Source organism: Trachurus japonicus, chromosome 22 (genome assembly GCF_045865225.1).
Source record: "Trachurus japonicus isolate A0001 chromosome 22, Traja_1.0".
In the NCBI taxonomy this organism is placed as follows: Eukaryota; Metazoa; Chordata; class Actinopteri; order Carangiformes; family Carangidae; genus Trachurus; species Trachurus japonicus.
Window position 1 is genome coordinate 2,595,504 of NC_140928.1, and position 18,379 is coordinate 2,613,882.

An 18,379-nucleotide genomic window follows, 5' to 3' on the forward strand; every position below is an offset into this window, starting at 1 on the left:
TGGTTCAGTTTTTTTCTGCGTCTGTCTTAAACACAATGAGCCGAATCTGGATCAGAACCAACTTCATGATTCTGTTTGTACCAGCTGACTCTTTCTCTTTCTTCTTATTTATCTGTTTGTTTTCTCTTTGTTCTTGTGGATCATAAACCGTGACACAAACCACATTGCCATCTGTGTTTTTATTGATCTATCGATTTATCGATCAGGCCTCTGATAAAATCTGTAGAAAAAGAAAGAAAAAGAAATACAGTCTGACTGCTGCTGCTAAGAGAGAGAGACGTGCTAGCACTCGTTAGGAGCTTAGCGCAGCTAGCAGCCCCAGCCCTCCTACTCTGCTGCACGTAGCTTCATCTGAGCTCCGTCATTGGCTGGAGAGAAAACACAGACTCTCTCGCCATAGATATCTATGCTCTCTAGCTCCACCCAGAAACGTCCACGTGCACAACAAAACAGAGTAAAAGACCAAAATACAGGCAGACACAGCCCCCCCCCCCACACAGGACTAGAAGCCCATAGGTGACGATTAAGACGGATTTCATTTGTACAAGTCTAATGCTTATTTTTGGGCACAAAACACCAGACCCAACCTTAGTTTAAAGGTGTACATAAATGGCCGTTTGTCGTGCCGAGTTGTCACAAGCTGCAACACGAGTTTACCCGAGTAAGGGAAACGAATTTGATTGGTCGTTATCAAGCGGGCGGGATATTCAAAGCTTGGGGCGAGACCGAGCTCGGTGTGTGTGTGTGTCTCAGACGTTTGAATGACGGATTACGGATCCAATATCAGTGGCTGGTGAATCGTGTACAGGCTGACGTATAATCCGTGCGCCTGCATTATCCAATGCGGAGAAAAAAAATACACACTTTCATCCCGGATTTACTCAAAAATAGAATTTTGCACAATGTTTGGCCTACATCGTCTGATAGATGAGTTATTACACTAATGTTAAGACCCGGAGTGGGCTTAAATTCTATTTTCTTTTCTGTACACCTTTAAAGACAAAGACCAACACAAAGTTTTTGTGAACAGTCGCTGCTGCTCTTCATTTCTCTTTACTGAAGAACTTCAGGAGAAGTTTGAGGAACTGGACTACTTTCTTCTCTTCGTGTTTCTGCTCCACTGATCATCTGCTATTTGCTGCACCACATTTATCACATTGAGTTTCTTCACAAAACCACAAACTTAACCGAGCTGCTGCACTTAGTGTTATCAGCAGTGGACCAGAGAGGTGCAATAAAACTCAAACAGTTTGACAAAGCCCCACCCCCTCATCCGGCTCACTTGAGGAAAACCAATCCCAGGAACCAGTTTATTGTTCTTCACCAGTCCCAGAGTCACAGACTTCTTCAATCTTCAGTCAGAGACGATCGGATTCAGCTTCACACCAAACTAACACTGTGAGTGAGTCCAGCTACAACCCTGCTGCTTCAACCTGCCGACACTCCACACACTGAAGGTGAGTTTGACCAAAACCTGGACTTGGTTCATACCAGAAAAAAGCAGGAACTGAGGCACTCAGAATAGGAAGGTGATTTTAAAAAGCCTTTATTGCAGCATGGCCAAACGAATTAAAACCAAGCCAATGAGTTGCGGCCACAGGCCTTCATCAGGGCTGGTATCCTCACTGAAGAGCACCAGAGGTAGAGACAAAGACAACTGATACCCATGCAGCAGTCCATGCATGTTTTTTGATTGAACTTGTAGGCTATTGCACGATTTGATCATTTTTGGAACATCGCTTCATTCGCGCTACAGCTTCTTTCTAGAATTTTTTTTTTTACAAGAAATTTTACCACTTTTTTGTTTTTAAAAGCCCTGGTACTGAGCTTTTAACTGGATATGCAAATTGTCTGCTGATGTGTCTCCGTTACCTACAACAGCAAATGAGCCCATCAGTGAGAAGATACGCTATTTCTAAGTAATCTAATTCTATATATCTCTGGAAGGCATGGTCGGGTCGGACCACTGACGAAACGATATGAATAGATACTGTAGTGTATTACACCTTAACTTTCTTACTTGAATATCTTAAACTACTGTATGTTCTTCTTTGTATGTACTGTAGCTATGTGTGCCTTGTTTGGAACTGAAGGAGTGTGTGGACAGATGCTCTACTTCCATATTGGGTTCCATATTTGCTTATTAGAAGTCATCTGACCTAATAGTCCAGTAATTTTAAGCCAAAAAAGGGGTCAACGTTAAACAAATTGCAACAGAAGCAAACTCAACTGATTTTGTATCCTCAACATGTCCTGAGTGAGGGAAAAAAAGCCCCGAAGAATCCCATTAGGGGAAAGTTTAGAAAAAGACCCAAACATATCCCATTTATACGCATATAAAACATTTTTTTCACACGAATAGGGTAACATTTTTAACCTTTAGATATCTCCATGAAAATTACTGAGTTGATTACTTACATTAAGACAAACAAAAAATGTATTACAAGTTTTTTGAAATTCTTTGTTAACATGAGCAAATTTGCATAAATCTGAATAAATTTGCATAAATTGCACCGTTTTGACGGCACATGTATACGTGAAGTTGCTGTGGTGGTACCAGCATGAAAATTGGAATGAGTTGACTCCATCGGTCAACCGACAAGTTGACCACTTTAAATTTCAAGATGACTGCAATTTTTCAAGATAGCCTAGATAAAATCAGTTGAGTTTGCTTCTGTTGCAATTTGTTTAACCTTTTCTCATAAAATGACTGGACTATAAGGGGATATGCATGGTTCAATATGACTGAATGATCCTGTTGTCTTCTCTAATGGGTAAGAGACATGAGAAACAGAGCATTGGGTTCGTTCTAACCTAAAAGTTAAAAGGTCAAGGGCCATCTGGACGGGAGGTTCCTCTCTGTCTGGAGATGGGGGAGTCAGAAAAGGTATATAAATCAGAGCTCTGGGCCAGTCGAGAGAACTTCTCATATTGACACTCGAGATGTTCCAGGATTCGGCATTTTTTTGTACACTGTTCTTCTTGTTAATTAATGAACTTCTTTTTTTGAATACAGGCGAAGACGTGTCAGCAGTGATCCCTTCTTTTCATCAACACATCAATGGACCACAATACATTACCTTATCCATATGCACGCTGCAGATAACTGCTTAAAGAAAAAAGTTTTCAAAGCAAGTCCCGTCTTCTTTCTGACGTTTCCAAAACACTACCGCTTTCGTCCACAGGGGCCGCCAAAATCAACACTAAATGAAAGGTCTGTACAGGGGCTTTAAAGGAATTTGACCACTTTTTGACCTTTTTTTTTGTTTTTTCAAAGATATTGCGCCTTTTTTAATAAGAAATTTTACCACTTTTTTTTTTTTTTCCTAGAAATGTTTACACATTTTTGGAGAAATTGTACCACTTTTTCCAGAAATTTCACTACAATATTTCCAAAAATGTACGCAGTTGGCCCTAATTTGACCATACACATCAATCTCAGAACAAATATTTGTGTATTTCTGGTGTTTAGGGGTTCTTGATGTAAAAAAAAAAAAAAAAAAAAGTTTGAGAACCACTGCAGTAGTCTGTCTGCCTCTCTGAAGCTCACACAGACGGAGCATAAACAACGGGGAAAAGACAACAAGACTGGAGAAGTAGCATGCACCCAAGTTTATTGCTACAAGCACTTTTAGCTATATTAGACAGTAAAACAATCCAACAGATGTGTTAACTCAAGAAATACCCCCGTTGTCGGTTTCTCTGTAGGAATTTACAACCTAGAGCAATTAGTAAAGTTGTTTGTGGGTCATCCGAGTGTCCTTCCCCTGCCCCCCAGGTTTATTGTAGGCAGTATTACATTTCTCCACTAATGGAGTTAACAGGTTTGCAACAAGGTTTTACTACTTCAAAGACTACGTTACTACTCATAACAAGGAAAATACTAATCACAGCTATTTTCCACCACATGAGTTTTAGAAGGCTCATAGCTATATCTATAGATTCTTGTTGGATGGTCCCATTTTTTTGTATTTTGTAAACTGGATAACTCTTCTATTTTGTGGGGAAAAGAAATGGAAATAGGTGTGTGGCTTGGGATGACTGACTCTACTTCCTGTCTTTTGTCTTTTCAGCTTCACTCACAGACTAAATGGCTTCCAGACCAGAGGAGGATCTCTGCTGTCCGGTCTGTACGGAGATCTTCAGAAATCCTGTTGTTCTGTCCTGCAGCCACAGCTTCTGTAATGACTGTGTGAGGAGATGGTGGATAGAGAAACAAGATCAACTGTGTCCACTTTGTAAGAGCAGTTCAAGAATAAATCCTCCCTGTAACCTGGCGTTGAAGAACCTGTGTGAGGCCTTCTTACTCGAGAGAGAGCAGAGATCTTCAGAAGATCTCTGCAGTCTGCACTCTGAGAAACTCAAACTCTACTGTCAGGACCATCAGCAGCCAGTGTGTCTCGTCTGCAGAGATTCAGAAAAACACAAAAACCACAGAATTAGACCCATCGATGAAGCTGCTTCGAAACTCAAGAAGAGACTTGAGAAAACTCTGAAGCCCTTGAAGAAGAAGTTAAAGGGTTTTGAAGAAGTTCAATTGGAGTTTGGTCAAACAGCAGAACACATTAAGGTCCAGGTCCGAGACACAGAGAGGCAGATTAAGGAGCAGTTTAAGAAGCTTCACCAGTTTCTAGAAGAAGAAGAGGGGGCCAGGATGGCTGCACTGAGGGAGGAAGAGCAGCAGAAGAGTCAGAGGATGAAGGAGAAGATGGAGGCTCTGAGCAGAGAGAGAGCAGCTCTTTCACAGAAAGTCAGAGCCACAGAGGACGAGCTGAGAGCTGAAGACGTCTCATTCCTGCTCAACTACAAGGCTGCAGTGGAAAGAGTCCGGCAGCGCCCCCTGCTGGAGGATCCACAGCTGGACTCAGGAGCTCTGATAGACCAGGCCAAACACCTGGGCAACCTGACCTTCAACATCTGGAACAAGATGAAGGACATGGTCTCCTACAGTCCTGTGGTTCTGGACCCAAACACTGCTCCTCCAGATCTCATCCTGTCTGAAGATCTGACCAGTGTGAGAGAAGGAGATGAACAGCAGCTTCCTGACAATCCAGAGAGGTTTGATACTTGCTGCTGTGTCCTGGGCTCTGAGGGTTTTAACTCAGGGACTCACAGCTGGGATGTCGAGGTTGGAGACAGTACATGGTGGGAACTGGGTGTGATAGCAGAGTCTGTGCAGAGGAAGGGAGATGAGATAGAGTCTGGATCATGGACGATATTATTGAATGAGGGTGAATACTCAGCTTGTTCACCATCAGATCCAGACATCGATCTCCCAGAGCAGAAGAAGCTCCAGAGGATCAGAGTGAATCTGGACATGAAGAGAGGAAAACTGTCGTTCTCTGATCCTGATACTAACACACACATACACACCTTCAAACACACTTTCACTGAGAAGATGTTTCCATGTATTAACACAGGTGATAAAGTCCCAGTGAAGCTGTTACCAGTGAAGGTCTCAGTGTCACACTGTCAGCCCTCTCCTCCTCCTCCTCCTCCTCTTTCAGAGTCGGGCAGACCGAGGAGGAGGCGATGGAGTAGGAGGAGGGACTCTCCCCTCAGAGCGACCTCCTCCTACCGGGCCTTCAGGAGCTCCATGGAGCAGGCCAGCAACCACCACGGGCGCCGCCGTCACATCACCCATCGATGTGATTATTACTATAGATGATGGCTGACAAAAAGTGATTAAGTTTGAGGTCTGACAAAGAATCAGAACTCTGAACAACTGTTGGAATGTCGAGTTTTACAGTGAAACTGAAGGAAGCTGTGATTCGTCATGAAGTTATGTTGAACTCTTTATAATCATATTAATACATTTATGTTGAATAACTTCATTTAATGCTTCATATAACTCTTCTATAATCATCTTAATACATTTATGTTGAATAACTTCATTTAATGCTTCATATAACTCTTCTATAATCATCTTAATACATTTATGTTGAATAACTTCATTTAATGCTTCATGTAGGCTAACTCTTATATAATCATATTAATACATTTACTTCGAGTGACTTCATGTAATTTTTCATATAATTCTAGTTTTACAAACGTCTACTGCTCAGGCATACTTTCACCTAGAGACTCCATTTAAACTTTAAACAGTAGACACAAGTCTTGTGTATTGGCGTATTACTCCACGTTTTGATAGGTCATATAGTTTTTGATCAATCCCTGATCAATGACCATGATCATTTTTGGAGAAATTATGAGATTATAATGGGTGTGTATTGCACGGAATGTTCGTGTCAGAGTGGGTGACATCATCGGTCAGAGTGGGAGAAAGCCCAGAAAAACTCCAGATTTTTTCTCTTTCCACACTCGGCCCGGCCACAATTTACACTCTACACACATAATTTTTTCAGAAAATTGTAGACAAACTTGTTCTGTCTCTCACCATGTGCTCAAAATATCAGAGAGACTTACAGAATTTAAATTATCAGCCTCTAAGTGCGGCCACGTCTGTCTCTGCTCCTCATTGACTCCAATACAAAGATTTTCTGAGAGAAGCAGAACGGACCGATGTTTTAAAATTGCCAGCGTCTCCAAAATATTTACTGTAGAAATACCAAATCCTACCAAATTTTTCAGGAAGTCCTTACAGTGATGATGGTCTGTGTTTTTTTCTGATAGGAGTTACCGTTTTGTCACAGTAAGCCTAAATGTGAGACCAGTGCAGAGGCAGAAAATCACTCTTTTTCTCGACGTTTCTGTCTGCCTCAGCCTGGGGGGCCCCTATCGTCATTGGCAACCACCTCAAGTTGCCGTGGTAACGTCTGAGCCTCAGGCCAGAGCTCGTTAACTTCATAAACAATCCACCTGGAGCTCGTTAACATGTTTGTAAACACACACACGATCAATCAGGCTGATACAGGATGCAGCTCATATGTGTCAAGTCAGTCACACACACACACAGAGGAAATTTTCTAGTTTTTCTTATAATTCTTCTATAATCATATTAATACATCTATGTTGAATGACTTAATGTAATTCTTTTGTGAAAATGCTGTAATGTTTAAATTGTCTCTGTTTGATTTAATGTGAACCCCAGGAAGAATAGTCTCCATTTCAATGAAGACTAATTGGGATCCAAAAGAAACAATAAACTGTGGCATTACAACATGTTACAAACTGTGTCTCCTTGATTTTATAACTTTGCCTTAAAAAGCTGTTTTTAGCGTTGCCATGTTTTTATTGTACATAGACGTGTTCATCTTTTATTGGCTGTTTCTGTTTGTGCTTGTTTCTCTCACTTTTATTTTATTTTTTATTTCACTTTTTTTAGAAAATGAGCAAAAATGTTTAATGTAGACAACTTTTTTTTTTTAGTTTTTTTACTAGCCTATGTGTTAATGTTTATCTGTAAAGGATCCTCGATGATGCTATTAACGTGAGTGATCTAATGTCCTCAAAGGGACAACGAGGAGTTTATGAGCCTCCGCGCGCACCGTACATTTCTTTGACCGGCGCAAGACGGACTCATGTTTTCATTCATCAAGAATTAAAGTCAGAGGTTCGAAGACGATCACATACCGCTGTAGTCCCGACCATAAACGGCGATTCGGCGGCGTTATTCTCATGACTCGCCACGAAACCGAAAGTAAAGAAACGCTGGTCGGCTCGCCCAGCATTTCCACCACCACTAATAATAACAAAATAACCATAGAGACAAAACCATAGATTTATCGAAATTGGGCCCATTAACAAGTGGTAACGTAGATTCATCCACATTAATATGAGACTTTTTTAAATAACCGAAACTCCTCGTTGTCCCTTTAAATTATTGAAAATACCGCACTTGCTCATTCACCAACAATGCAGAGATGTCAGTTCTTGGGCGCTTTTGCAATCAATCAATCAATCAATCAATCAATCAATCAATCAATCAATCAATCAATCAATCAATCAATCAATCAATCAATCTCTTTATTTGTCCCCAAAGGGGCGATTAATTTTGCAGTACCCATATTCCACCATCAGGAGGCGCTTCCATTGGACCAATGCGTGTCGTTACTCTCTTTAAGCTCCGCCCCCTTACCCGGGAAAACATCCCAGCTGCTTCCCCTTCATTCACAGCAGACTGACGAGGAGAGGAGTTTCAGCTTCAGACCAAACTAACAACTTCCTGTGAGTGAGTCCGGCTACAACACTGCTGCTTCAACCTGCCGACACTCCACACTGAAGGTGAGTTTGATTAAAGTCTGGGGTTTGGTTTTCCATAGTAGAAGACTAGATGACTTTACTGGACGCTGCTGCGACGCGGCGTCTCCACACGGCCGCCATCTTGGTTCAGTCCGCTCCCTCCCTCAGAGCCTCAACCCTCTGGAGCATGGTCTACTAAAAATAACCAGGACTCACTCAGTTTTTCACCGATTTTCAAACGGTTTGCTTTGTTGTGAACGTTAGAAATGCAGTTATGAAATTATGCTACTTAAAATTATTTTGTATTATTTTAATCATGCACTAAAGTAACATTATGCAAAGAGTTGAAGTGTTATGGTGACTGGATCACCATGCTGCAGCCAGAGTCAAAGCAAGTTGCCTGACCCAATATTAGTCCCTGGAGGCAAAATAACGTTTTCCAACAGACTAATTGTAACAGAATATTTTTCACCATACATCATTTCTATGAGGGGTCCAGAACAACATACTAAAAGTCCTAAGAGGGAAATATGTTTTTATTCTCATCAATGCCAGTACAATACACCCCAATAGGGCTATTTTTTTCCTTTACTCCTATCACAATGAAACTTTACACAATGAAAGTATCTACGAAATGTAACATTTTTTGTATTATAAGTTTCTTTGAAAATAAATTTGAATATGCAAAGGAGCCACACACTTATCAAATATGCCCAAAATACACCCAAACAGCCCCCGCCCCCCCCCCCCCCCGACTCCTACCACAATGAAACTTCACACAATGAAAGTAAACATGAAAAGTAAAAATTTTTGTATTACAAGTTTCTTGAAAATTAATTTTAAATATGCAAATGAGCGCAACGCTAATTGACTTATGGTCAAAAAGCTATAAAGCCGCAGCAAAAACAGGGGGCAAATAACTAACACATTCATGTCCATTCAGTAAGTTAACCTATGCATACACACTATTGAGCTCGTTTGCATATTCAAATTAATTTAGCAAGAAACTTGTAATACAAAAAATGTTACATTTCATGGATACTTTCATTGTGTAAACATTATGGTGGGAGTAAAGGAAAAGAAATATCCCCATTGGAGTGTATTGTTGTCTGGTCTTATTGACACCATAGACTTTATACAGTAAATCAATCTTGGATTGATGAGAATTAAACATATTTCCCCAACTAGGATTTCTTAGGACTTTTAGTATGTTGTTCTGGACACCTCATAGAAATGATGTATGGTGAAAAACATTATGTTACAATTAGGCCTAGTTCTATTTTTGGCTCCAAAATGAGCTAGATTGCCTGGACTATATGGTCGCTTGTGAATTACGTCTGTATGTAGTCTGATCCACCCCCTCGATTAACTCATTGATCACCCAGGGTTTCCCAGTCTAGATATGAGGATGATGATGATGACACCATCACCCTTGTTCACATGGAACAGGCAGAGTTTGCAGCATCTGACCAATCACAAACATGGACAGGAGTATTTCACTAATGAGTAGTAGTAGTAGTTACCCACCGTAGTGGAGGGAGGGGAGCCATGACTGACTCTATTTTCTGTCTTCTGTCTTTTCAGCTTCTCTCACAGACTAAATGGATTCCAGATTAGAGAAGGATCTCTGCTGTGCGGTCTGTACGGAGGTCTTCAGAGATCCTGTCCTTCTGTCCTGTGGCCACAGCTTCTGTAGAGACTGTGTGAAGAGATGGTGGAAGGAGAAACAAGATCGACTGTGTCCGGTTTGTAAGACAAGATCTTCAAGACAACAACCACCTTGTAACCTGGTGTTGAAGAACCTGTGTGAGGCCTTCTTACTAGAGAGAGAGCAGAGATCTTCAGAGCCTCTCTGCAGTCTGCACTCTGAGAAACTCAAACTCTTCTGTCTGGACCATCAGCAGCTAGTGTGTCTCGTCTGCAGAGATTCAGAAAAACACAAAAAACACAGATTCGAACCCACCGATGAAGTTGCTTCACACCTCAAGAGGATCTGTGAGGGAGCTTTTGAGTTCATAAGGTGGAAGTTAAAGGGTTTTCAAGTGGAGTTTGATCAAACAGCAGAATACCTTCATGTCCAGGCCCGACACACAGAGAGGCAGATTAAGGAGCAGTTTAAGAAGCTTCACCAGTTTCTAGAAGAGGAAGAGGAGGCCAGGATGGCTGCACTGAGGGAGGAAGAGGAGCAGAAGAGTCGGAGGATGAAGGAGAAGATGGAGGCTCTGAGCAGAGAGATAGCAGCTCTTTCACAGAAAGTCACAGCCACAGAGGACGAGCTGAGAGCTGAAGATGTCTCATTCATGCTCAACTACAAGGCTGACGCGGAAAAAATCCAGCAGCTCGAACAGCAGATCAGGCTGCTGGATGATCCACAGCTGGACTCAGGAGCTCTGATAGACCAGGTCAAGCATCTGGGCAACCTGACCTTCAACATCTGGAACAAGATGAAGGACATGGTCTCCTACAGTCCTGTGGTTCTGGACCCAAACACTGCTCATCGAGGACTCATCCTGTCTGAAGATCTGACCAGTGTGAGACGAGGAGACAAACAGCAGCTTCCTAACAATCCAGAGAGGTTTGATATTTACCATCCTGTCCTGGGCTCTGAGGGTTTCAACTCAGGGACTCACAGCTGGGATGTCGAGGCTGGAGACAATACAGACTGGGAACTGGGTGTGTCACCAGAGTCTGTGAAGAGAAGGGGACTGCAGATTCTAGGATTATGGAGATTGCTTTGCTGTAGAGGTAAATACAGAGTAGGTTCACCATCAGCTCCAGGCATTTATCTCCCAGAGCAGGAGAAGCACCAGAGGATCAGAGTGAATCTGGACTTCAACAAAGGAAAACTGTCGTTCTCTGATCCTGATACTAACACACACATACACACCTTCACACACACTTTCACTGAGAAGATGTTTCCATATATTGCCACTTGCGATAAAGTCCCATTGAAGCTGTTACCAGTGAAGGTGTCAGTGACAGTGGAGCAGAGCAGTTAGAGATAAAGAGGATGATCATATTTATCATGTAGTTTATTTCTTAAAGAGAAAAGTCAGAGAATTAAACCTGTTAAACTGCACCTGTCCTCCTGCTGCCTCATTATTACCAACACTCTTTATTTCTCTTTGACTTCACATTGGGTTTTATTTCCACTTTCTTCTTCTTAAAGGGATAGTTCACCCTAGAATGATATTTCGCTCATTATCTACTCACCCTCATGTTGACTAAGGGCTGGAAGAAGTTTCAGAGTCCTCCATGGCTTCTCTGAGTTACAGGGGGTCTCGGCATAGCAGTGCATGTCCATATAACGGTTGCAAAGGGACACCGGAGCTCTTCGTAAAAAAATACACACAAAAAAACATCCAAATACCTCCATGATGCTCGTATGTAATGTCCGTCTTGTGCTGAAGCCCCAAATTGCGTAATTGTCCCGAAAAAAATTAAATAAGTCTATATTTTAAGCTTGTTTGTAGCGGAAGCTTCTCGAAGCTCCCCTTCCTGGTCCGTCCAAATCTCGCGTGATTTGCGCCGGCGTCAGCATGCGTCAGTGCGGTTACTGCGAATCACGCGAGATTTGGACGGACCAGGAAGGGGAGCTTCGAGAAGCTTCCGCTACAAACAAGCTTAAAATATAGACTTATTTAATTTTTTTCGGGACAATTACGCAATTTGGGGCTTCAGCACAAGACGGACATTACATACGAGCATCATGGAGGTATTTGGATGTTTTTTTGTGTGTGTTTTTTTACGAAGAGCTCCGGTGTCCCTTTGCAACCGTTATATGGACATGCACTGCTACACCAAGACCCCCTGTAACTCAGAGAAGGGACGGTGGACTCTGAAACTTCTTCCAGCCCTTAGTCAACATGAGGGTGAGTAGATAATGAGCGAAATATCATTCTAGGGTGAACTATCCCTTTAACTGTTTATTGTCGACCTTTTCATCTGTAAAATGATTTCACTCAATTTCTCAACTTCATATTTGCTTTGTTTTTCATAGATATTGAGTTGATTGTTGTCTCTATGTAAACTGATTGAGATCCAATAAAACGATCAGGAACAACATATTTAATCAGCTGAGTATCGATTATATTCAACAAACTTTATATTCTGATCTGCCTCAGGTGATAAAGTCTCAAACACATGAACAGATATGACCGTGTGGGTAAAAAATACAGCCATGGAAATCACTAATGTTTTGGTGAAATTGGCGCCTGAAGGGAGCCTTGAATTTAATAAAAACATTCACTCTACAAGAGCAACATGAGAAATAAGGTGTGCACTGCTCTACGTTCGGGCACTGGCTGTTTTTCAAGCCTGCATATTCTTAGGCATGCTAAATTATTACTTATAGAATGTACTACAGCTTGTCTTCAGTTTTATCAACAATAATAGCAGCAGCAGCAACATTATCTGTGCAAAAATCAACTTTTACTGGCAAAAAAACCTTTTGGCCCTCGGTTTAACACACTTGACATACTTTGGCCCTAGCCTAAATTTGGGGAACTCTGCTTTAAGAGCTTGCTTTTTTCATTCTGCAGCAGTGCATTTCATGAGAGAAGTGGTCAGTCTCATTATATAGCATAATGTGACCATGTATCACTTTATTACATTCATACTGTTGTAATAATGCTTGGTTTTCTTCTCAAAATGCACCAGATTGATGCTTTTAAATATGAAATAGGCCTATTAAAAATTTTCTTCCAGGGGAGCATGCCCCTGGGCCCTCGTATCCTTCTCACCTGTTCCACCCCTGACTCATTTTCATGCCTGCTAATAATCCAGTCTAAGTATGTTCCACTAATCTAATTGACTGTGTGAATAATTTAGAGTTAATTTCAAAGGAGGTTAAATCGAAAGCAACTGGACTTAGTTATTTGTCTAGACAAATAACTAAGTCCAGTTGCTTTCGATTTAACCTCCTTTGAAATACTATGACCTGGGCAAATGAGAATATGCACCGGCAATTTAGAGTTAAATTACCTTGAAGTTCTAACTTTACTACACTTCTTCAGCATACGTCCTCATAGACAAGTGTAAACAGATAGATAAAACAAAATAAAAAAGACACAGTCAAACAAAAACAGCCCACATTTACAGTGACTTTACTTTGTAATAAGGAGGAAGAGCATAAATAGAGTAGGCCAGAGCGATAGATATAGGCTACTGCGTGATTGCGGTGCGTGACAACTTTCTGCGTCATGACGTCATACGAGAACGTGAAAGCTCGTCACCGCTTCAAACGGCCGGCCGCTCTTTCCCACCGCTGCTGTTCGTGAAGGAGTGAAGAGTGGGCTATTTATTTACAGCTACTGTGTGGATTTACTGTGTCGCTGGAGATAAAGTGGAAGAAGGTAGGCTATGTTTTAAACTTTTAACCCTGAGAGGTGTAAAAACTTTACTTTATGTTTTACCAGACTGACAGACCGACGTATTTTCGGGCGCTAGCTAAGCTAACTGTCCAGTAGCTACCTGCGGTTCCTCGGTGGGGGGAGGGGCTGTGTGGCAGCAGCAGAACCGTTATAACCGGTTGTTACCAGTTCAACGGACATTTTCACTTTATAATAAACAGCTACTTTCCTGCTTGTTGTTGGCAGTATTTCAGCATTTCTGACGAGTTTACACTGCCTCGGGTTGAACACAAGACGGTGACAGAGACGACTCGATGGACAGGTTTTTTTTTTTTTTTTTTTTTTTACGGCGGTCACATCACAGGAGAGCGGGATAACGGTCCAGCGGTTTAACGCTGTTTTACTACGGTCTGCTGAATCTGGTAAGTTCCCTCATGATAATGTGATTGCCTCTGTTATGTTATGAGCCGGCCATCGATATACACACGTTTAAGATGAATGACGGTAATGCAAAGGACCAGTGATTTTGTATCATTGATCATTCACCATATTGATTTTCATGAGGTTTGTTTACTTACTGGTTCCTAAGCAGCAGTGAAAGTAAGAAATACATGGAGTTACAAAACCCAGATGTTAGGCTACAGACTGAGAATTATCAGTGTATAAGCACAGGTTGTAAATTGGTTCGTCAGTAAGTATTATTATTGTCCTTTTTAGCAGACTTAAGTTTAAACTTTTGCTTCATAAACAGCTACTTTCCTCACACTAATGGCTGCTTGTTGTTGGCAGTACAAGCAGCATTTTTGACGAGTTACACCGCCTCAGGTTGAACACCAGACCGGTGACAGAGACAAGGCAAGTGGACGGTTTTTTTTACGGCGGTTACATCACAGGAGAGCGGGATCACGGTCCGGCGGTTTAATGCTGTTTTACTACGGTCTGCTGAATCTGGTAAGTTCCCTCATTATAATGTGATTGCCTCTGTTATATTATGAGACGGCCATTGATTCAGATACACTCGTTTAAGATGAATTCGTTGGGAATAAAAAACAACGAAATGACGGTAATGCAAAGGACCAGTGATTTTGTAACAATAAATGTTCAGCTCATTCACCATATTGGTTTTCTGTTACCAAAGCAGCAGTGAAAATTTGAAATACATGGAGTTACAAAACCCAGTTGTTAGACTACAGACTGAGAATTATCAGTGTAAAAACACAGGTTAAATAAATTGGTTTGTCAGTATTATTATTGTCATTTTTAGCAGACTTAAGTTTAAACTTTTGCTTCATAAACAGCTACTTTCCTCACACCAATGGCTGCTTGTCGTTGGCAGTATAAGCAGCATTTTTGACGAGTTACACCGCCTCGGGCTGACCGGTGACAGAGACAACGCGGTGGACGTTTTTTTTTACGGCGGTTACATCACAGAAGAGCGGGATCACGGTCCGGCGGTTTAACGCTGTTTTACCACGGTCTGCTGAATCTGGTAAGTTCCCTCATTATAAAGTGATTGCCTCTGTTGTGTTATTAGACGGCCATCGATTCAGATACACTTGTTTAAGATGAATGACGGTAATGAATGAATGAATTTTGAATGAATGAATGAATGAGTGTTTATTTCGATCACAGCATCAAAATTTCAACAAAACAAATTCAAGGTAGTAACAAATACTATATAGCTAGTCGAAAAGAGTTGCGGCTGAAGCAAAGCTTATAACCGCTGCACCCTCGTTTCTCATTTCATTATAAAAACCATACGCAGTCTGATCGGAATGGCGCATATACACACATACATACATACACACATATACCTACACAGTACGTCCCTCACCGACCATCCTATATCCACAAACCTTCACAACTCAAAAACAAAACAGGTCGAAATTTCCTAGGTTACATTACACAACCCAGATCAATCCTCAACTACAAATATACGCTAAAAAACAAGAAAACTTCATGTTTGTTGCAAAATTAAGTTAATTATTTCCCTTTGTTGCTCTTAACATTTTCACTTCTGTACTTTTCAAAAATATTATTTTTAAACAATGTTTTTAAATGGGCAACATTTTTACTATCTTTAATATCTTCTGGTAAGCTATTCCAAAGTTTCACTCCACAGACAGATATGCACATACTTTTCAATGTGGTACGAGCAAAAGGTTGCTTTTGCTAATGCAAAGGACCAGTGATTTTGTGACATTAAATGTTTAGATCATTCACCATATTGGTTTTCATAAGGTTTGTTTACTTCCTGGTTCCTAAGCAACAGTGAAAATTAGAAATACATGGAGTTACAAAACCCAGATGTTACAGACTGAGAATTATCAGTGTAAAAACACAGGTTAAATAAATTGGTTTGTCAGTATTATTATTGTCCTTTTTAGCAGACTTAAGTTTAAACTTTTGCTTCATAAACAGCTACTTTTCTCATACCAATGACTGCTTGTTGTTGGCAGTATGATGAGTTACACCGCCTCGGTTTGAACACCAGACCGGTGACAGAGACGACGCGGCGGACGTTTTTTTTTTTTTTTTTACGGTGGTCACATCACAGGAGAGCGGGATAACGGTCCGGCGGTTTAACGCTGTTTTACTACGGTCTGCTGAATCTGGTAAGTTCCCTCATTATAATGTGATTGCCTCTGTTGTGTTATGAGGCGGCCATCGATTCAGATACACTCGTTTAAGATGAATGACGGTAATGCAAAGGACCAATGATTTTGTAACATTAAATGTTCAGCTCATTCACTATTGGTTTTCATAAGGTTTGTGTACTTACTGTTACCTAAGCACCAGTGAAAATTTGAAATACATGGAGTTACAAAACCCAGATGTTACAGACTGAGAATTATCAGTGTAAAAACACGGGTTAAATAAATTGGTTTGTCAGTATTATTATTGGCCTTTTTAGCAGACTTAAGAAAACACAACTATTTAAACTTTATATTGCTTCATTGTGCCAAAGTTGTAGTAAATCAGTGTGCAGTCACTTTGATTGCACACTGCATCTTTCAAGGCAAATAGTTGTTACGGTACACCTTTTTTGTGGACTATAATTAAACAGATGTGGAAATACAACATGCAGCTGGATGTATGTGGCCACCTGGGACTGTGAAATGTTATGTCACCCACATGTGATGGTGTCAGATTAAGGCATTTTGAAAATGAGACATTATTTTGTATGTTTCAGGTTTATTATGTGTTCAACAGTTATTATTAGTCATTTGATGCACTTGATCTTTTCTGTCCATGTCTGATGAACGTCTTCAGGAAAAACAGGCCGGTTGACTTTTGGCTGAGCTTTTACGTCAGACAAAGGTGAGGTGTCTCCTGTTTTCCTGTAAAGTTTTCCTCCTTTCCCATTGTCTTTCTGCAGTAGATGGGGAAAGTTATTGCTGTCATGTTGGAGATGTGCCAATAGGTGGCAGCATGGGCTCAGCTAAATGTAATATACAGGTAAGTCCTAGTAGTGCAGTAGTGGTAGAATTAAGGTGATGCTGCCATGCCCATGTAATGTTACAACAACATAAACCTGACTCTACTGTCAGCCCATCCTGAAGTAACACAAAGATATTACACTGTTATCTTGTTTTTTCCATCTTATTTTCCCCTTTGCTCTGTTCCTCCATCTTTTCTATTCATTTACTACACCTTTCTTTCCTCTAACTTCAAGAAAGCAAAGCAGAAAGGACATGAGAAAAAACAAAACACAGGAGATGAGAGATGATGATATAAGACAATGTCCTTCAATCAACAGCTGATCGTCAGTAACCAATAATCAACAGGTGAGAGTCAACATTTCCTCTCAGCTGTGATGTCAATGTGGTTTTACTCAGCACACTCTTCCTCCTCTTTCTCCTCCTCCTACTTCTCTCTTCTCTTAACTGGTGAAAAAACAAAAGCATGAATCAAATTTCAAAATAAAGTTACGCCACATTTTCATTTGTATCTTAGATCTCTGTTATGAATCACAATCTGGGGGTGACAGGAACAGGAAGTGATCAGTTCAGCCTTTAAATACAATTTTTTATTTTTATTAGACTGAATATGAACATAAAACCAAGGAGCTCCCTCTTCTCTCTGCTCCTCCCCTGGTGGGAGGGAAGGCAGGGAGAGCAGGGCAGCTTAATGGGAGGACTGGATTGCAGACTAGTTAATGGGAAGGTTTGATTTACTTGTTTAAAAGGGTAATGTTTTATAATTGTAATTCATTTAGTAAAGCCATTCGCAGTGTAATGCTTTGCATGAAGTTCCTTGCTTTTATTTTTCTTATCTTTTATGCGTGTTTTGAGTTTATTTTGTTAAAGTGGTGCGGGACAACTCAACGGCCCAAATAGAGATTTTTTCCTTCATCAACTGTTTTAGTTTTTAGCGTTTACTGTCTTAATAGTCTTAGTCCATTAGTTTTTATCTCCAGTGTTTCCTCCTGTGAAGTGAGTGTGTGTGTATGTGGGTGTGTGTAGGTGTATGTGAGTTGGGTATGTCTCTATGTGTCTGTATGTCACTGTGTGTATTTGTGTGTTGCTTCTAGCATGAAAGGTGCCATATAAATAAATAAAAAAGGCAGGCTAACACTACCTATACACTTCCAGTGTTAGAGCTAAGCTAATTAGCGACTTTAGGTGGAGGCAGGCTAACACAAAAACCCATAAACACTTACCAGTGATTGAGCTTAAAAGCTAATTAGCGACTTATAGGTGGAGGCAGGCTAACACTACCTAATACACTATTGCCAGTGTTTGAGCTATATGCTACTAAACGGGCGATACGGCTCTATCTTCCATGTTACTGAACTGCACCACCACAGTGGAAAGGATGGTGTCTATCTGCTGGTCATAGGACCTCGGGAGTGAGGCAAGAACCACGTAAAAAAAATAAATAAA

At 40.9% G+C, this 18,379-nt stretch overlaps 3 protein-coding genes across 3 annotated transcripts in view; 2 read left to right on the top strand and 1 right to left on the bottom strand.

Moving 5' to 3' along the window:
• The window catches only part of LOC146963225 (nuclear factor 7, ovary-like), a 59,709-nt gene that overhangs the window by 38,309 nt on the left and 3,021 nt on the right, over nt 1-18,379 (bottom strand). The gene's annotated exons all lie outside the window — the stretch shown is intronic.
• LOC146963227 (E3 ubiquitin-protein ligase TRIM39-like) lies at nt 4,091-5,668 on the top strand. The gene has a single exon (XM_085767981.1). The coding sequence runs from the start codon at nt 4,091-4,093 to the stop codon at nt 5,666-5,668; it is 1,578 nt and encodes a 525-aa protein (XP_085624107.1).
• LOC146963228 (E3 ubiquitin-protein ligase TRIM35-like) lies at nt 8,086-18,032 on the top strand. Its single transcript, XM_085767982.1, has 3 exons — nt 8,086-8,184; nt 9,727-10,815; nt 18,028-18,032. Exons 2-3 carry the CDS (start codon nt 9,744-9,746, stop codon nt 18,030-18,032), a joined length of 1,077 nt encoding a protein of 358 aa, XP_085624108.1. The 5' UTR covers nt 8,086-8,184; nt 9,727-9,743.

Excerpts from the sequence above, each read along its gene's own strand:
- LOC146963227 (XM_085767981.1), top strand. The coding sequence starts at position 4,091 with ATGGCTTCCAGACCAGAGGAGGATCTCTGCTGTCCGGTCTGTACGGAG.
- LOC146963228 (XM_085767982.1), top strand. The coding sequence starts at position 9,744 with ATGGATTCCAGATTAGAGAAGGATCTCTGCTGTGCGGTCTGTACGGAG.